Source organism: Oryctolagus cuniculus, chromosome 11, assembly GCF_964237555.1.
Source record: "Oryctolagus cuniculus chromosome 11, mOryCun1.1, whole genome shotgun sequence".
Lineage (NCBI taxonomy): Eukaryota > Metazoa > Chordata > Mammalia > Lagomorpha > Leporidae > Oryctolagus > Oryctolagus cuniculus.
This window is the reverse complement of record NC_091442.1, coordinates 68,647,284-68,668,205: the sequence shown is the minus strand read 5'-3', so window position 1 is coordinate 68,668,205 and position 20,922 is coordinate 68,647,284. Positions and strand designations below refer to the sequence as shown.

Here is a 20,922-nt window from a genome sequence, read left to right as displayed (position 1 = left end):
TTTGATTTTTAAGCTAACAGCCAGTGAAGAGCCATTAAAGGACTTAAAGCAGGGGAGTGAGGCCATATTGTTTGGTTAGTGACCACTGGTTGCAGTCCTTTTATTAAACCATTAAATGAGACATTCAAGAGATTATCACTATGTCTAGGTCAAGCTGGGAGAATCAGTGGAATGAAATGACTAAGAATACTTGGCTGTCTTCTCAAAGGGAAAGCTGGAAAATGGACAGATTACCTTAGTTGAGCATCAGTTTCTTCACCTACAAATGTCCATTCATTACCCACTTTACCTGGCTGTTTTAAGGACAGAAAAGGATAGTGTATTTAAGCACTTAGTGATGGTGTTTGTATCTAGAAAGCCTAGGGAATGTTAACTATCAACAGACAGTATTAGGATATTTTAAAAATTAATTTGAGCTTCATTTTTTCAAAGGCCAAACTTTTTGTAATGCTTGAGGCTGTGGGCATTTTTTTCCCTCTAAATTCAGTTGCCATCCTGCCTTCAGGAACTGTTGCATTTGTTATCTTTCATTACCACAGGAACCTTCCTCAAGGGGAGCCAGATGGTTTTTGCAGGAGTCCAAGGCTCTGGGACAATGGCCACTACCCAATCCCCAAGTCCACCAAGATGCAAATAACTCCACTGAAATAAAATCTATTGTTTTGGCTAGAATGTATCTGAGTTCAATGTAATAAAGACTGGAATATTTGAAAATCTGGCTGGGGCCTGAGAAAGAAGCCTAAAGCCAAGCAAGGGTGACTTTAAAAACATATTTATTTATTTATTTATTTGTTTGGTTGGTTGTTTATTTAAAAGTCAGAGTTACAGAGAAGAAGGGAGAGAGAGAGAGAGAGAGAGCTTCCATCTGCTGGTTTACTCCCCAGATGGCTGCAACAGCCAGCACTGGGTCAGGTTGAAGCCAGGAGCTGGGAGCTTCATCCAGGTATCCTATGTGGGTGGCAGGAGCCCAAGCATTTGGGCCATCTTCTGCTGCTTTTCCCAGGCCATTAACATGGAGAAGGATCCAAAGTGGGGCAGTCAGGACACCAACCAGTGCCCATATAGGATTCCAGTGTCAGAGTCGGCAGCTTTACCTGCTACAACAATGCTGGCCCCAGCAGGAGTGACTTTTTGAGATTTGTGGAAAAGGATGGAGATCAATCCTATATTGTTTAAGTGTATACTTTGGATCACTGCCTTTAAGTCAATCAAATATATAGCTTTTAATGGTGGCTTGTGTGATTTAGAGCATCCCCTATTGTATAGAATGTTTTAGAGACCATAAATTCATTTATTTGCCTTGATAGCTCAAATCTTTGTACAGAATCATTTACAGACTGCACTTTTCCCATGCAAAGCAAATGATCTTAATACATTTCCAAGTAAAACTCTATGTAAATGTACCCTTATTTTCAGTTAAACCTGTCCTAATATTTGAACTTCCATATACACCTACCATATATATATATATGAATATATAAATATATTCATCCCATTCATCTATATATATTCATACATAGTACATCTCATTACAAGTTCCCTCGAAGGATCCTAGATGCAACTATACTTTGAAAAGCATTGTCACCTAACTTTGGGATTTATAAGTTATCACATACAAAGAAATTTGAATTTGACTGTCAAACATTCAACAACTTCTTGAAACTTTCTTAGTATATTGTTTTGACATGGACAGGTAAAATGACCACATAACAACTAAGAAACTGTGGGAGGTGTTCTAATAGTTTATTTTATCAAATATATCCAACTCCACAAAATTTAGCTGTATTCTAAAATCCATTTTGTCACTTTTAGTTGAAGTGAACTTTGATTGACCTGCAAATGTATGCCTTCCAAAGGCTTTCTCCCAATTCCAAGCCTCCTATCTGGCCATTGAAGCAGCTGCCATTATGGATTCAAGCCAGAGAGCGTTCATTTTGTTAAACAGGCAGCCCTCAAGAAGGCTGAAAATAACATTGCAGATAAGTAATGCAGCAATTTTACATCTGTTCGGTGGTCCCATTAATTTTCTTAACTAGAGCTGAGCAGAACAAACAAGTAGGCTGGCCCCCTTTCATGTCTTTCACTAATAGTTGTAAGCCTTCTGTTGTGATATAAAAGCTGCTTATAATATCATTAACATCTGTTTAGCCTCACTTTGAAACTTACTGGTGATTCTGCCTTTTTCTTCTTAGGAAAGTTTCTGTTCTGTATAAACACTGGAGTTGCTCATGTCTAAGCTTTCTAAACTGGAGCAGCCTTTGAGTAGAAAGTATCTTGGAACACTTCCACGCCTAGAATGGCCTGAGCACCCCTTTCTAAACAGCAGTTATTACCTCCTTCCAAGTAGCAGGACCTTCCAGATGCCAACTGGGCTGAAGCCAAGGAGGCAGATGGAATTGAAAGTTCAGCCTGAAGCTGACTCAGTGCTTTTTGCAATGGTGGAAGGAGAAAGTTCAAGGCTTGCTGGTTCCCACAGTAGAAGCCCAGGTCTCATTCTCACTCTTTGAATGAGGATTGGCTTTGCGTGCCTGTCTTGGAGAAAGAAACCAGACAGGTTGATGAGGCAGAAATGCTGACTCAAACAGCTCTTTTGGAGATCTCTTCCTGTTAACTTGTGACTGCATGCTAACGTTGATTTGTCCTTTTGTTCATTGTAAGCATTTACTGAATTCTGCTGGGTACCAGGCATAGTGCAAGAATGGTGGAGACAAGGAAATAAAAGCATTTGTTTCCAAGATGTCCCTTTTCTAATGAAGGCGACAAGGAGAGAGATCATTAAAATGGAGTGAAAAGTATAGGCTAGTATATGCATTTGATAAGGGCAAAACTGGTCTTCAGAGAGCCAGGAATCCTAGATTTATTACAATGGTTTGTGGCCCTCCAAAGCTCAACCCTACATGAATGACTTATTCCTTTGTATTTAATTTCATGCATTGGGTAATTTTTAAGTTTAATATTTTCTCCTTGGTGAGGGGCAAATATGAAAATAAAGTTGAGAAACCCTAAATAATTTAGAGAAGCCAAAGTATCTCAAAGGAAGGGCCTCTAGCTCCAGCTTAGGAGCCAAGAAGCCTCCCTGCAAGACAATGTGTTGGAGCCAAGTTTGAAGTAAGAGGAGAAATTATGCAAAGAAAGACTTTGGTGCACAGGGATTAAGGTATACAAGGGGTAAAAGTGTTAAAAGGGAGAGAGTTTAGGAGATTGAGTTGGCATGGGGGAGAATGGTGTGACCCTCTGGAGAGATAGAGGTTCCAGCTCAACTCTTCCCAAGGGCTTATATTTTATTCTTAATGAAGAGCTTCAAGTCAGAGAGTAATTTTTGGATTTACATTTTCAGAATATTCTGGAAAGAAAGGAAAAGGAATTATAATGTTGGCAGCACTGATGAAAATAGATGTTTTAGGAGGAAGACAAAGACTAAATCCCAATCAGGAAACCATTTAGGGAAAACGATTCCTATCAAAAACTGGAGAGAGCCAGGTAGGGCTTCTCATGAACAAGTGGCAGTGGAATGTCCTGGGAACCGTGCCCTGTAGGCATATGGGCCATATGGTCTGGATAAGACTAGTACGGGCAACCACTAACATCATCGTCTGTGAAGGGAAGGAAGTAAGACTAATTAAAAATCTGTATATTCAAGGCATCCACATAGGGCTTTATGAGAGAATGCATATTTTCTTTTTTCAAAATTTATCATGAAACTTTATATATAAGTATATATAGAGATATAGATATACATAAATAGAGGAAAACAGTATTACGAATGACTATGCACTGCCCGGTGTCAATAATTATTGATTTATGAGCAATCTTGCTTTGTCCATATTCCCAGCCTAGTTTCTCTATCTCACCTACACACTGGAGTGTTTTGAAGAAATTCCAGACCTTGTGTCATTGCTTCTTGAAAATATTACTAAAGTGTCCCTAAAAAGTATATTTTTAAACAAAGAACTCACATTAAAAAGTGCTGGGAATAATTCTTAACATCAAATATTCACTCAGTGTTCATATTTCCCTGATTTTCTCATATATATATATATGTATGTATGAAATGTATGGATATATGAGAGATAACTGGATTGGTGGATGGGTAGGTATATAGAGAGGGAGGGAGGGAAGAAGGGAGAAAGAGAAGGAGAGAGAGAGGATGGATAGATAGACAGATAAGGAGGGAGATAGCTTTTTAAAAAACAATTGGTGGCTGGTGGCTCGGCTCAATAGGCTAATCCTCCACCTGCGTCGGCACCCACCCCGGGGTTCTAGTCCCAGTCGGGGCGTCGGATTCTGTCCCAGTTGCTCCTCTTCCAGGCCAGCTCTCTGCTGTGGCCAGGGAGTGCAGTGGAAGATGGCCCAAGTGCTTGGGCCCTGCACCCCATGGGAGACTAGGAGAAGCACCTGCGCCTTTGGATCAGCGCACTGCGCCGGCTGCGGCATGCCGGCCACAGTGGCCATTGAGGGGTGAACCAATGGCAAAGGAAGACCTTTCTCTCTGTCTCTCTCTCTCACTGTCCACTCTGCCTGTCAAAAAAAAAAAAAAATTGGTTTGTTGAGTCGCGTTCCCAAAAGATCTTTTCATTGCTTTTGGCTGTAACATCTTTAAATCTCCCCTTTCTCCTTTTTTGTTTCTAGCAATTTATTTTTTGGAGAAATCAATTTCTATTTCTCTCATAATTTAAGCACAGTTTCACTTTGTCCTATTTCCAACCCCAGTAGTCACAGCAGTGTGCTCCTCTTGATGAAGGTGAATTGGCATTTCTATCACCATCTAAGCTCTTTGCCCTAAAAACTGCCTGCTGCTAGTTATAGTGAGACCTCAAGTGTTTCACCAAAAGTCCTCCACATAAGATGGCCTCAAACTGGCCAGCGCCATGGCTCAATAGGCTAATCCTCTGCCTGTGGTGCCAGCAGACCGGGTTCTAGTCCCGGTCAGGGCGCCGGATTCTGTCCCGGTTACCCCTCTTCCAGGCCAGCTCTCTGCTGTGGCCAGGGAGTGCAGTGGAGGATGGCCCAAGTGCTTGGGCCCTGTACCTGCATGAGAGACCAGGAGAAGCACCTGGCTCCTGGCTTCGGATCAGCACAGCGTGCCGGCTGCAGCAGCCATTGGAGGGTGAACCAACGGCAAAGGAAGACCTTTCTCTCTGTCTCTCTCTCTCACTGTCCACTCTGTCTGTCAAAAATAAAAATAAAAAAAATTTTTTAAAAAGATGGCCTCAAATTATCCTAACCTTGTCCACTCCATTTCTGGTGTTATTCTGCCATCTTTGTGACCCAGGTGCATAATTGTCTAAAAATAACAGTGTTCCCTCTGGGTTTCCTGAAGGTAAGCTGACTAGAACCAACTACCCTCCTCCTCTCAGCAAGGAGGACATTATAGGAACTCACCTGCCCCTGGACTAGTGCCATTCTCTTTTTTTTTTTTTTTTTTTTTTTTTTTTTTGACAGGCAGAGTGGACAGTGAGAGAGAGAGAGACAGAGAGAAAGGTCTTCCTTTTGCCGTTGGTTCACCCTCCAATGGCCGCCGCAGCCGGTGCGCTGCGGGCGGCGCACCGTGCTGATCCGATGGCAGGAGCCAGGTGCTTCTGGTCTTGCAACCGGGACAGAATCCGGCACCCTGACTGGGACTAGAACCCGGTGTGCCGGCACCGCAAGGCGGAGGATTAGCCTGTTGAGCCGCAGTGCTGGCCCCATTCTCATCAGGGCTAAAGTCTTAACTAGAACGTTCCACATGTTCCTGGGTCTCCAAGAGCTGGGCAACTACAATTTCCCCAAATTCCATCAAAAGCAGATACCAATCCAGAATGCTTAACACCCATTGGCGAGCTTGTGCTCCTGCTTGCCCCCTTTGGAGAGCATTAAAAGGTCAAGATCTTTCTGATGGGTTAAACACCTCTACTGAGGCCGGCGCCACGGCTCAATAGGCTAATCCTCCACCTAGCGGCACCAGCACACCGGGTTCTAGTCCTGGTCGGGGCGCCAGATTCTGTCCCGGTTGCCCCTCTTCCAGGCCAGCTCTCTGCTGTGGCCAGGGAGTGCAGTGGAGGATGGCCCAAGTGCTTGGGCCCTGCACCACATGGGAGACCAGGAGAAACACCTGGCTCCTGCCTTTGGCTCCGTGCGGTGCGCAGGCCGCAGTGCGCCAGCTGTAGCGGCCATTGGAGGGTGAACCAACGGCAAAGGAAGACCTTTCTCTCTGTCTCTCTCTCTCACTATCCACTCCATCTGTAAAAAAAAAAAAAAAAAAAAAAAAAAAAAAAAAAAAAAAAAAAAACTATACTGAATGCCCAGCAATAATCATTAATTAACTATAAGGATACTTCAAAATGTTCATGGAAGAATGGAATTAGGTTTGAGGAAGGCGTTGGCATAGTGCCTTCCAAGACACTGCTTGGGACACCTGCATCCCACATTGGAGCACCTGGGTTTGAGTCCCCACTCCACTTCCAATTCTAGCTTCTTGCTAAAGCACACCCTAGAAGGCAACAAGTGATGCCTCAAGTACATGGGTCCCCTGGAGTTCCTGGCTCTTGGTTTTGGCCTGGCCCTCCCCAGCTCTTGCAGATATTTGAGGAGTGAACCAGCCAATGGAAGATGGATTTATTTTTATTTATGTATTCTTGACTCATTCATTCATTCATTCTTTCATTTTAAATGCAAAGCAATTGGGGTGGGTGGGGAGAGAGGCAAAGAGATCTTCCATATGCTGTTTTGCTTCCTAAATGGCCATTACAGCTGGGTCTTGGCCAAGCCAAAGCCAGCTGCCAGGAATTCCACCTTAGTCTCCCACTTGGGTGCAGGGGTCCAAACCCTTGGACCATTCAGCTGCCTTCCCAGGCACATTAGCATTCTTTCTCTCTTTCTCTTTCTCTTTCTCTCTCTCCCTCTCTCTCTCCCTCTCTCTCTCTGGCTTCTAAACAAATGAAAAATCAATAAGTAAATTTTAAAGGAAAATATATTTTAAAAATGCATATTATGGAAAAACTGTGCATGGCTTTCAAAATTTTTGCACCCAATAAAATTTACCTTTTAATTCAATTTTCCATGAACCATATGTCAGGGGGTTTCTAAAAAATGACTCCCCCAGAATTTTATCCAAAATATAGTCGATTGTGCCAGCTACAAGGCAAGCATGTTCTATCCAGTTAGTTTGGGTCAAAACCAGCTCTGAAGGGTGACAAAATATATTACTGTCGGAAAACATAGCCTTTATACTTCTGCCCGTTATGTGATTAACATGGATGCTTGTGATTGTCTGAGAAGCCCTTAGCACATCATCGCCAGCCTGTTGGCCACAACTCAGCAGCAATGCCAAGTTTGTGAACCAGCAGACAGAGCTGTGTCAGGCTTGATGTGGAGCATTCAGCTGCTAATGTGAAGAGTTTTATAACCTAAGGTGCTGATTTAAGCATTTCAGGGTGTGGCAGAGAACCTGTAACTCTCAATGTTTGGAACTTCTCCGGGGCTGAAAGTGATGGCTATATTCCTGAACTCCCTATCTGCAGCCAGAAGGGAGGTAAATGCTGGCAGGATGCAATTGCTTCCCATGATACTCCATAGACCTTTCATTGTGTAGTCACCTAATTCTTCACTGCACACATAGATAATTGAATTGGTAACTCAAGCCTTTCCTCTTTACTTTAGGGTTTCATATCATTGATGAACAGTTGCTCATGGCAAAAATAGCGCCATGTTAATGCTTCATTGGGATACAGTGTAACTATAAAAGCTGACTATTTTGGTAGAATAGCTACTGGACCATTTTATTTGTATACTTAGGTTCAAGAATTAAGCAGCTCCTTAACCATTGACAGCTCCTGCACCCAAGGAATAAAATGGGAAATGTCCAAGAATTTTAAGCATGTCATAAGCAAATAAAGTCCTCTGAATGATGAGATTTCATTCTCGCAACCCTGTCACAGCACCCAATATGTTGGTGGTGACCTATGATATCTTTCTTACAATGTTTTAGGCAGCCCTTTTACAAATATCTTCCCTTCATACTCATGTGAAATAGCCAAATTTAGTTAATAAAAATGTAACAGCATGGTAATTGGTGTGGAAGCGTAGCTTGCAACTCAAGAGCGGAGGAAAGAGAATCATTCAAACCTCGGCTTTCAATAGGACTCATGATGTAAGACACAGTCAGTGAGATGGTACTTAGTAGGTGCCAGATTTCCTGTTTTTATCTCTATCCCCTCTAAGTCTCACTTAGCCATGTGGATGTTGTAATTTGCTCCATTCCTGAGCAAAATGAACTTTTCCATATTGAAAGTTAGTTAGGGGTGGGCATTTGGTCTACTGGGATAAAGTGCAGGTTAAGATACCCACATTCCCATATTAGAATACCTGGGTTTGATATCTGGCTCTAGTTCCTGACTCCAGCTTCCTGCTAATATGGACTTTGGGAGGCTGCAGGTGATGACTCAAGTAATTGAGTTCCTGCTATTCACATGGGAGACATGATTTGAGTTTCCAGGCCCTGACTTTGGCCCTGACCTACCCCAACCATCATGGACATTTGGAGAATGAACCAGCTGATAACAGTGTTCTCTCTCTTCCGCCCTCTCCCCCTCTTTTTCTCTCCCAGCACTCCCGTCAATCAATCAATCAATTAAAAAGATTGGCTTCCTTATAAAGCCTGAAAATAGAAATAGCATGTCCCAGTATCCTTTTTGTTAATGACTCTTTTCTCCTCTATTACCTACTTAGCCGTATTTTTATTCTAATGGTATTTTTCACTTATTTGTGCTTACAAAAATGTAATCAGGCATTGTGCAGAATATGGACACAGGCTACATAGCCAAAGTCGAGAATCACTTACATATTTAAAAACATAATCTTTAGGCAGTATTCCCCTTCCCTGGCACTGACAACTGCATCCCTGCATTAGAATGTAAAATCCTATTAAGAAATACTACTTCCCCAAATGATCTTTTCCTGAGACATAATGCTTTAATGTTTTGAATTTCCTACTTCTGTGTATAAATACATGTGTCTTCTTGTTTTGCTTTTTCTGAGGAAACCAATTATGACACCTTGGCATTTATTGCAGATGAGCAAGAAAGTTCCGGAGCAATTATTTACACCGTGGAACTTAAGCGCTATGGGGGGCCCCTTGGCATCACGATTTCAGGAACTGAAGAGCCATTTGATCCTATAATAATTTCAAGCCTCACTAAAGGGGGATTAGCTGAAAGGTAAGATATGAAGGAACCACCATAATTACCTGTGTCTAAGATGGGTTTCCTTTCTCACAGCCACAAAGAAAGCCTGCTCCCCTCTCCTGTTTGGTTATCTGTTGACTTTTTCAAATCTGCACGAAGCATTGATTTTAGAGCTTGAGAACTCAGCAGCAGAGATCTGACTTGACTTTGAGGGGCATCTTACTAACAGTAAAAGATGTCATGGGGCTTAGCATTGATATTGCTCTCCAGAAATGAATAAACTGACCACAGTTGACTGCAGGTGGATTTATATTGTGTCCATTTTGAGAAGAGAAGACTAAAGTTCAGGGAGGTTAAAAGGCTTGTCCAGTTCAATACTTCAAACATTGACTGAACCTCTGACAGGTGCTGTACTTAGCCGCTGTGTGTTCAGAAGAAAATGACAGAGGCTTCAGCTTCCAGGATTTTAGGGAGCCAAGAATAGTGACCTATATTAATAATATCTTGCTTTCTTTGGTAACAGAACACACTGCACCTCTTTCTAAGATGTTGTTGAGCATATAATAAACCCTGCAACATTATCTGTTCTCCAGTAACCTAGCTCAACAAAGCACAAATGCATCATTTGTGCTGACATCTGAAGACAACAGCTTGTAAAATAGGGACATAGAATCTTGGAATTGTGGACTTGACTGTACATTAGAAGTCAACACATCCAACATTTCCATCTGCAAATGAGGGGTCTAGACAGCTCAGAAAAGATTACTCTGGGAATTTAATATTCTAATATTAGCAGAGATGCCTTTGAAAATGACATTCTTCAGGTGCCCTCCTGTCCTACATATCTTTGTTGGAGAGACAAGACAACAAAGAAAAGATTAATATTGATCTGATTAGCAACCTACTTAGGTAGAGGTAAAGGGTCTATGGCTTACAAAAATGATCTCTATGAGACTCTTTATGAAGAATAAAGAGATCTTTAATTATTTTAAGAGAAGAAATTCTTTGAGAGTAGATGCAATGGCATTCTGTTCAGCAGCCCCTCCTAACCTGCCTCGCCCTGTGTCACCTCTGTTGCCCCCATTGCTGCCCCAGCCCCCACAGCAAGCTGTGGTTGGAACACTGAGTCACAAGCAGTGCTGTGAGTTGGGGTGATTCTGTTGCTCACTGTGTTTAAAGTGAGCCATAGAGCAAGAGGACTACAACGTGGGTCATGCAGCAGTGGTGATCTGAGTTTTCTACCATCCCTGAGCCTCCCTGCTGTGAGTCTCCCTTCCCCTCCTAGCGCATCCCAATAGAGTCACAGGTGTTGAACTTTAGAAGTGTTGCTTCCAATGATCTCATGCAGAATTGGGCGAGGGTGAGAAGGGAGAAGATCAGAAGTATATTTGTGTGTGGATCCAAAAACTACTTTCTTTAGCCACATGTTAAGCAGTATGCCAAACCCTTATGTTTTCCTATTTAATCCTCAGGACAATCCTATGGGATGATTGTCCCCATTGTAGCGACAAGGAAACTGATATCTAGAGAGATTAAAATAAGATACTCAGGTCATGCAGCTGGTTGGTGGCAGACTTGGATCAAATGGCGCACTAAAGTCCCCGTCTATCTGAGCCTCACTTGTGGTGCAGTAGATACTGATTGTGCTGAACATTTTCAATCTGTGGAAAGAAAGAGTGTTCCTCATGATACACCAATGCACTTATTACTCTATTGTTCATTTCCTTGGGATTGGTGTGGGGTTTGCCAAATGACTCAGCTTTCTTGGAGTTTAAAAAGCATACAAGTCCAATTTCAAAACTAATTGAAGCATCATTTCTAATTTTACTGGAAATGACCAAGTAACTCATGGCAGATGCAGTTATAACATGGCCCAGGAGAAAGGTGGAAGAAGTGCCCCATGGAGGGCCTGGCCCGTCTCTGTAGCCCTGACTGCACAAAGCCTGTCAGGGGATGCAGGGGTTGTTTCCACCTTCCCTGGTACTGTTTGGTGTTTCAGAACCGGCGCAATCCACATAGGAGACCGAATCCTCGCCATCAACAGCAGCAGCTTGAAAGGGAAGCCCCTGAGCGAAGCCATCCATTTGTTGCAGATGGCAGGAGAGACTGTCACCTTGAAAATTAAGAAACAGACAGATGGTGAGTGGGTTCAGAGCCACAATGAAGAATTTCCAGTGCACTTCCAAGAACACATGTACTGGTTACTGTGTGTGTTTCTACAAAAATGACTGTCCTTCATGAATTTATTTGAGGATCTTTTTATTCAGATTTTGTCTGATACTTAGATTCTTTTCCTGTCTTTAAAGCCCAGTCAGCATCCAGTCCCAAGAAGTTCCCCATTCCCAGCCATTTGAGTGACCTGGGAGATACAGAGGAGGACTCCTCTGCCACACCGAAGCCAGGCAAGCTTTCTGACCTGTACCCCTCCACGGTGCCCAGCGTGGACAGTGCTGTGGATTCCTGGGATGGCTCCACTATCGATGCAAGCTACGGGAGTCAGGGTATGTCCTCACTTTCATGGATCAGAGGACCCGTCATTGCTGGAGCCCTTGTTCCCTGAAGATTCACCCTGTTCCCCAAAAAACAGTATCTTTATTCAATTTGTGTCTGCTTCAGTGCCTCCATATTGAACACGCTGAGTACTTCCACTTGGCTGGCAGCGCTCCTCCTTCCTGCAGATAGTCGTGGACATTTATCAAACACTGCATTAGATCTATGGATGGCCAAGTGGTCAATCCAGAGCTTGCCCTTCAAGTTCAGATTCATATGAGGCAAGGCATACAGTAAAGTGTTTCACTAGAGTCAGGTTCCATTGTTCTGTTTTTTAGCAAGGGTTCCACAAAGATGGATTAGGGGGTTCTCAAGATATGCATAGGAGATGAGCCTAAAAAATTGTGACCCCGTTTATCCCTGCTCACTCCCAACTTTAGATAGAAACTTGTAGGGGTTTCCTTGAATACTCAAATTTAGAGAGTTGTAAGTACAATGCATAAAAGTATATAGTGGATTTTTCTTCATAGACATCATGTTTTCGGGTGAAGCCATATAAGCTCCATTGAAGTACAACCTTACTCATTTGCTCATCAAGCATAAACACACCAAAGGATCAGCCAGAATACAGTGTATAAACTAAAAGCATTTTTTCAAGAAATGTTTCATTCCCAATGAGTCAAAGCATCAAAAAGAGAAATGTGTCAAAATGTCTTGCTATTTCTTCTCATTTGAGCCTTTTCTTCTCAAATGTGTGGTGTCAGTTCTAGTATCCCAGCCCCTCCTCTGCTCGGGGTTTAAATCAAAGGATGAAGTACATGAGCAGTTTGGAGAACACCTGCTTGGAAGGAGGGTTGTTTTGTAGCTTAGTTACCTGTACTTAAAGGGGAGTCTGTGTCCAGTACGCTGTCATCCTGGATTTCTTCTTACAGCCTGCCTTTGCTGTCTCATTCCCTGATGGGCTGGAAAAAATAAAATGATATCTCAAAGTTGTCAAGTTGTTACTTATTAATGCTATTGAAGTTTGGTGAGAAAACCTTTTGAACATCTAAGATAGGATTGTTGGGTTTTCATTTATCTGACAGTTAATTTTGTCAGTCTTAATACCTTGTAACAAGTTAGCTGTGCCACCAAATAACAGATATTTTATCTTTTTAAAATTTTAATTTATTTGAAAGGCAGAGAGAAACAGAGAAAGACAGAGATATTCCATCCACTAATTCATTCCCCAAATGCTTATTAAGATTCTGGGCTGGGCCACCCATAAGCTAACAGCATAAAATCTACCCAAGTCTAATATGGGGGTCAGGGGCCCAAGTACTTGATCTATCACCTGCTTCTTCTCACGGTGTGCATTAGCAGGAAGCTGGATTGGAAGCAGGGGAACCAGGACTTGAATCAGGGACTCCAATATGGAATACAGGCATCCTAAGCAGCACCTTTACCTCTCCACCAAGCACCCACCCCAACAGACATTTTCATTCCCTAAGAAATGATGGGCCACAAGAGGACACTGAATAAAAATTAAGCAAAATTTCATCAAAGTGTACTCTGAGGTTTATGTATTAATGTGCTTTTAATTGATATGTTGACGTTTTTGTCATATAGAAATTTTTGTGAGGCTGGTATTGATATTATTGAATTGTCACCATAAGGTGACATAGAAGAACTTAGTTATTCCATGCCTTGCCTTTATGATACTATAGATTCAGGACTATGATTAGCACACCAAATATAGGTCTGGTCCCTCATTAATAAAAGAAAAAGAACCATTTATTATTTGTGAAGCATTTAAAATTTTGAATAGTAATATAAAAATATTCAAATTGACTGTTACAGATTAGAAACATTTATGAGGTTGAATGATCAAAGGGATAAGTAGATATAATATTGATTAAGATAGAATTAAAGTCATCTAAGGTAATGGAAAAATGGTGCCTTATATCTGCAGAACAACTTAGAGTTCACAAGGCACTTTCACAGAGCTGACCTCAGATGGTTCTCATAACGTGGAAGTTAAAGCCCACCGTCAGAGGGTTTCAGCGTTAGCAGACCCAGAAGTCAGCTAGTCTGGTGTCCAGTGCAGCCTTGGTGCCATGTCACAGCCGCATGCTTCATGCACTTGAACACCCATGGGGACGGGTGGCTCCTTACCTCCTGAAGCAACCCTCCCATCTCCTTGTAGCCCTGACAGCTCAAAAGAGTTCTCACTTATATTGAGCTGAGCTCTGTCTGCTCAGAGCTTTTGCCTGTCCTAGTTCTACCCTCAAGGTCACTCAGAAGGAGTCTGAAGCCTTTTCCACTTGACAGCCTTTCAGATACTCAGAGACAGCTATCAGATCTCTTTTTCATGTTTCCCTCTACAACAAAATAGCCCGATTTCCTTCAACTGTTCCTTACATAGCTGACTTTTGAATATCTTTTTCATCCTGCTGGACTCTCTTTTGAATATGTCCAAGTTTAACTCTATACCTATTCAAGTGTGTGTCACTCAGAAAGGAAAGTCATACAACAGTCTAACAGCCTAGAGAAACTCTACCATCTGCTTTGTTCAGGATGGTAGCACTTACAATGTAATGCAGCCTTCTGTGACATAAGAATGGTAGTGGATCCATCACATCCATTGCTCATCTTGAGCTAACTGTTTACCAAGATCCTGAATTCTGGGATTTCCTTTCTCTTTACAGGTGATATTGGGGTAACCAAGGTCAGGCTTTTGGTATGGACTTTTAAAAACAAAGCATAGAACCATATTTTTATTTATCCTGTATATAACTTATTTCTTAAACCTAGCCCTGCAGCCTCTCAGCTAACTATCATGCCACAGAAAGACCTTGAACCTTTTCACTATTCCCTTCAATGCTGTAGTAGTGACCCCCACTCCCAATGGTAAGTTGTACCCCACTGATACACATCTTCCTCCTTGGGCTGGGAATTGATGTGTTTGCAGCAATATTGTTTATTTTTCTCTGATGGTTTTTCCAAAATGTCAACTAATTCATTCAAGAAATACTTCATGACTGGCACAACATAAAGCTGATATACAATGTGTACACACTGTTAGACAAAAGCAACAGTCTCTGTTCTCACAGGAGAGGTCACCCAGCTGCAGGCTCAGGCAGTTAACAAGTAAACAAACAGGTGCCAGCAGGGCCAAGTATTGCTCAGTTGATGAAAAGGAAAATAGGATGGATTGATCAGAGTTGGTGAGGAAGGAGGAATGTGCTTATGCAGTCGCACAATGGCATGACCTCAATCCTTTACTTGTTGCTAGGATGCAAACTTTTCCTACTCTGCCTGGTGGTCAGTTTCTTCCACTGCTCATTCTCTTACTCCTCATACATTCTTCTGCCTTATCCATATCTTATGCTGCTTGTCCCTTTTTGTCTGATTAATTCTCCTGCTAACTTGAGAACCCCCTATGATTGCTTTGCTTGAATTTGCAAAAGTCAATGCAAGAGGAGACTAATTGGCAATTCCTAGACTCTGCCTTTTTCTTCGACAATGCAGTTCTTATGCTCGCTGTCATTCCTAACTCACATAGCTATGTTTCTGCTTTTCTTTCCCGTTTGATTTAATTGTTACCATTTGTATCCTATCAGGAAAAAAATCAATTTCATTCAGGTTTTCAAGTGTACTTGCATATACCTAATCTTTTGCTTAATTTTAACCTCATTTTATCACTTTCTATAATTGTATCCCCAATATTGTTCCTTAATGGCTATATTTGTGTTTGCATTCTTTTTCCCATGATGAGATTAGCAATGGTTTATTTAATTTAGCATCCCCCCCCCCAAAGAAAAAAAAATAAATCCTGCTGCCTGCATTCATTCACTAGTTCTACTCTGCCATCTTGCAAGCCCCATTATATAACTTAATTTGCAAAGCTATTCCTCACTGGCTCAGCCGTCGGTTGATCAGACTTAACTACCTGTCAGAAAAATGTCAGTCTTTATTTTGCAATACAGATAAATGTAATAATGCACCAATTCCAACCCTGACATCTGTCTTAATTCTGGGTTCAAGTTCTAAGAGACAGAGCAATGGATGTATGAGAGAGGGGAATGAAGGCCTGACCATGTGTTTGTTTCTGGTGGAAACAAGGTTCAGTTCCCAAGAGTGCTTTTCATGGGAACAGGGCTTTTCTAAATTGTTCCTTGATTTGGCAGCTGGGAGTTTTGATATCCCAGAGCCAAGTGCCTTCCAAGGCTGGAAGTAGATGAGGAGTATGTCCTCCATCTGAAGCAAGTGGCAAGAGAACAATTGTGAAAGGAGAAGTTAAAAGGGAAAGCTGGCAGATCCCAGACCCCTGGCACTTTGTCAGCTCAGTCAGTTTTGAGGAAAGTACATATGGAACTTAGGATCTGAAAACTAATTCTTCTAAAATTATGACGTGAATATCCAGGAAGGTTTGCCAAGTAGCTGTAGGTTTTTGAAATCACTATTCTAAACCTTTAGTACCCTCATCTGGAAAATGCAAGTAGTAATAGTACCTTACTTTTAAGTCTTTTTTTTTTTTTTAAAAAAAAAGATGTATTTATTTATTGGGGCTAGCATTATGGCATAATGGGTTAGGCTTCAGCCTGTGATGCAGGCATCCCATATGGGTACCTGTTCAACTTTCAGATGTTCTACTTCTGATCCCTCTCCCTGCTTATGTGCCTAGGAAAGCAGCAGAAAATGGTGCAAGTCCTTGGACCCCTGCAGCCATGTGGGAGACCCAGATGAAGTTCCTGGCTCATAACTTTGGGCTTGCCCAGCCCAGGCTGTTAAGGCCATTTTGGTATTGAACCAGTGGATTGAAGATTCTCTCTCTCTCTCTCTCTCTCTCTCTCTCACTCTCACTTTCTCTCTCTCTGTAACTCTGCCTTTCAAATAAATAAAATTTGGAGAGAGAGGGAGAGATCTTCCATCTTCTGGTTCACCCTCCAATTGATGCAATGACCAAGGCTGGACCAAGCCAAAGTCAGGATTCTGGAACTCCATCCTGGTCTCCCATGTGGGTGGCAGGGACTCAAGCACATAGGCCATCTCCTGCTGCTTTCCCAGGTGCAGTGGCAGGGAACTGAAAGAGAAACAGAGCAACTGGGACTCCAACTGGAGATTACAAGAGATGCTGGTGTTGCAGGGGGCAGCTTAACCCCTTGCACAACATTGACCCTCAAAGTTGGCTTTGAAGAATAAGCAGGGCAATACAAATAAAGCACTAGCAAAGTCCAGGGTGCGTGGCGGGTGCCCACTATTTCTTCACTATTGTGATTGTGGTTGCTGCTGTTTTACTCAAGCATTAAGTCATCCTCAAGCCCAACCTTAACACTTTGTGTATGTTTTAGGCCCTGGTTTTCAGGCCTCCGGATACAACTTCAACACTTATGACTGGAGGAATCCGAAACAGAGAGGCAGCTTGTCCCCAGTCCCTAAGCCTCGAAGCCAGACTTACCCGGATGTGGGACTCAGTAATGAAGATTGGGACCGCTCCACAACCAGTGGGTAAGGTTATATCCACTGCTGTCCTTTCCAAGATCACTTCAGGGTCATGTGGGCAAGAGCTGAACCTCTCCGTTTCCAGTGGCACTTTCCTAGCATTGGCCCCGTAATCATCCCTGCTGGCCACAGGCAGGATTCTAAATCTCGTGCCCTCCAGTGGCAGCCTGAGCACCACTGTACACCAAGGGTTTTCCCTGCTACAACAGTAGTAACGATTGAGACGTCTCCTGTGAGAAACCATGTCTTCACCCTGTGAAACTAGCTCCCTCTTCTTTCTTTTCAAAGGTGATTTCACATGGCTTTTTGTTTTAATGTGATACACAGAGGGACAGAGAGAGAGAGCTCCCTTCTACTGGTTCACTGCCCAGATGCCCACAGCAGGAAAAGCTGGGCAGGGATCAAAGCCAGGAGCTGGGATCTCAATCTAGGTCAACAGGAACCCAAGTACTTAACCTATCACCTGCTGCCTCCCAGGCATGTGTTAGCAGGAAGCTGGAATGGGAAGCAGGAAACAGGTACAAAACCTAAGCACTGCAACGTGGGATGTGGGTGTTTTAACCAATGATTTGACCACTAATCCACATGGCTGCCCCTAAATTACATTTTGAAGCACAAGATACCTCAAGGGTCCTCTTTTTAGAGAAGTATACTTCAGCATTTTGTCTCTTTTCAGAATATTTTAAGGAAGTTTATAAAAAGTAGAAACATTTATGATTTGTAATTAGTCAGGAAAACATCTCTCTTTTTAAGAGTTTTATCTTTCTTATAGATGTAGCAGCTTAAATGCCGGCTGTGTGAATGCAGCCTATTCAGCAAGAGCCTTGGCTGATCTGCAATTCTGCGAGGAAGACCATGGACCATCCTCTCATCCTTCATGACATGTTGCCTTTTCTAATGCATCCTTAACAGCAGAGCTGACTCTCCTGGGAGGCCACAGTGGGAAGAAAGCCAGATCTAAAATGAATGCCTTTCTGGTTTGTGTGTGTGATGAAGGAGAGAGAGTCTAGATACGAGAAGAAAAACATTATGTTTGACAAGCTCCTAACCTGGACTGTGTTTCTTGATGACAGTTTCGCAGGGACTTCTGACAGCGCAGAGGCTGAGCAAGAAGAGAACTTCTGGTCTCAAGCACTGGAGGATTTAGAAACCTGTGGACAGTCAGGAATTCTGAGAGAACTTGAGGTAGCCTTCGTCCTGCGACTTACTTTTATTGTTTCTACGTTCATGTTTTTTGGTCCTCTTAAGTTTGCATTTATCACACCAGTTCATTTAAAAGCTTTAACCCCTTTCCACAGGAGAAAGCTGACAGGCGTGTGTCTTTGAGAAACATGACTCTCTTGGTAGCTACCCTTTATGTTTATATTTTTTGCTTGTGAAGCTGCCTTCCCTGCCCCTCCTTGCCTTCTGGACAGCAATTTGATTTTATACAATGCAGTTGAAAATATTTCTTTCCCCCATTTCCACCCCTCCCCCCCAAGCTTACTGACTTGTGGCTTCTGCCATTGCTCCCTGCTAACCCTGACTGTACCTGTTTCCTACCAAATCGCTAAGGACAAGCTAAGTCTCCCAGCAGTGGTGCATCTCATCCTCTTAGTTGCTTTAGAAAGGTTTCTTTGGCATGTTTTCATTTGTACCTGGTATAGAAATTGATTGTTAAGAGGAACATAAGAGGAAATTTCATTTTCTTTTGCCCTTAAAGTTGATGACAATGTAGCTGGTAGAAGGGCCAGTGTATTTCATAAGCAGGCAAAATATGACACAGAACATTGCAAGCCAAATTCCACAATTCCCTTCATGTGAATTTAAGGAATAGCAAGACATAATGTACTAGCTGAACTCCTGGTGAGTTCTTTAATCAAAGCAATGAATTTGCTGATGGTATTCACATTTTAGTCTAGGAAGTCCTGGACTATTTCCTTTTATGTTCTTTTGAATTTTCTGAGCTGTAAAAAAATAAAGTGGCAAAAGTCTCATTTTTATTTTGATGTCATATGAGGTCCCCAAGTCACCATAAGGAATGTGAATGGCATAACTGGGTGAAACTCTTGCGATTCTAAAATGATTATTCATCTTTATATTGTTTTTGCTTCTCAATTGCATGTGTGTATATTTTATGTGATTCTATTGTTTGTGAAACTGCAAAGAAAATTATAAAGAAAAATATTAGTTTGAATTTGTAAACATCATAGTATTACCTGGCATGAATTTCAACTTCAGAGCACAGTTAAAGGACCTGGACATGGATAATCCTATACAATTGTAATGAATTAAGATGTTAGCAATTGATTCCTTTTTATACAACTTCCCAGAAAAAGCAGAATGCTTAAGTGTTGGCTAGCTTATTTAAACTGTTACCACCTCCTGTGTGTGGAATAATGAGTTGAATGTGTCCCAGCTGAATCAGGAGCACAGTTCATGATTCATGAACATACCCATGCTTTTGAAAGCATGTTTGGCTCACATGCCTTTTACATCTTGCATTTTGATACTTGTCTTTTGAATAAAAGCAGCTACTCTTCTAGTGGCTTCTTTTATATTAGATTAAAACATAAGCTGGAACAAGTAGTGCCATCAGATTGTGCTTTCACCCAGAAGTTAAGTTATCTCACGGAAGTAACATCCATCAACACAGCAGCCTGCAGATTTGCTTGAACATAGTTCCAGACAGGAACACCCTTGAATTTATAAATGCAGAAAGAAAATAGGCTGAGCTTAGAAGCCAAAGGGAATTAAAATCTTCGTTCAAGAATAATGACTGGCAAATTCATAAATTGGGATATTTACACTTTTATCACAAAGAGCATTCACTTATTAGTTTAAATGAACTTCAATCCCTTGATTGGAAACAGTATTATGAAAAAAACTTATTGACGCTAGATTCTACGTTTAAGATTTATATTCAGTATTAAAAGTTAAAGCACATAGTAACACTAATAAATGTAGAAGATTAAGATGAAAATTGATTACAGTTCAAATTAAAATTAATTTACTAATCATTTTCCCTTATTGCTAGCAATAAGTTATATTCAGCTTTAGCAGTGAAAAATGCATGGTTTTAACAAAGGAGAAAAATTTGAATTAAGACTTTGGGCAAATTTTTAACCTCTCTCACCAGATATTTCTTCTATGAAATATGGAGATTATAATGAGCTATAGCTTGTATGGCACTTAACAAATTATCAATAAAATAATCAGAAAAAATGAACTACTATTATTTTTTCCAGTTCTTAATTCATGAACACTGCTTTAACTATTTTTTGCTTAATACTTGTATAGTACAGAAAGGAGATTTAACTAAATGTCAGAGAACTCTAAGTTATCTTCAGAAGGACATTTAATTATGAATTGTGTCAAACGAAAACAGGCAATGCCTACATCTGAAGCTGAAGCAAATTCTAATTTAACTTTTTCTTTTAGTTTTTGAACTTGTGTTTTAATTTTCATATTCCTTCTTAGAATTCACTTGAAATTCCCTTTTAACAAAGCAATAAAACCAGGCCTTGAAAATAACACCTCATTGCTGCCATGAAAACCCTTTCTAAAGTCATTCAGACTACTGCCTTGGCAGCTAAGACTCATCCATGCTGAACTGTGGTCTCCAGCTAGTATGATTAAGTGTTCTACTTGCAACATGTTTCCTGCTGGTCCCATGAAAGATGAATATAAAAAATAGAGATTAACAAAGTAAATAGTCTAAGGAGAAAAAAATAGTAGATGGACGGTGGCCACAGCAGGGAAACAATCACTGGGTGCTGTCAGTTTCAGTAGATTAAACACAGAAATG

At 41.5% G+C, this 20,922-nt stretch overlaps 1 protein-coding gene across 13 annotated transcripts in view; it reads left to right on the top strand.

Moving 5' to 3' along the window:
- The window catches only part of GRIP1 (glutamate receptor interacting protein 1), a 739,429-nt gene that overhangs the window by 683,655 nt on the left and 34,852 nt on the right, over positions 1–20,922 (top strand). For 7 of the 13 annotated variants that reach the window (XM_051846415.2, XM_051846410.2, XM_051846412.2 and 4 more), the window contains 6 exons: positions 9,050–9,194; positions 11,161–11,300; positions 11,468–11,662; positions 16,985–17,141; positions 18,209–18,320; positions 18,434–18,478. In XM_051846415.2, coding sequence (XP_051702375.2) covers positions 9,050–9,194; positions 11,161–11,300; positions 11,468–11,662; positions 16,985–17,141; positions 18,209–18,320; positions 18,434–18,478 — 794 coding nt within the window. Of the gene's footprint in view, positions 1–9,049; positions 9,195–11,160; positions 11,301–11,467; positions 11,663–16,984; positions 17,142–17,907; positions 18,321–18,433; positions 18,479–20,922 lie in introns of those variants that run through there. The other 6 variants (XM_051846419.2, XM_051846418.2, XM_051846413.2 and 3 more) reach the window with 2 other exon arrangements.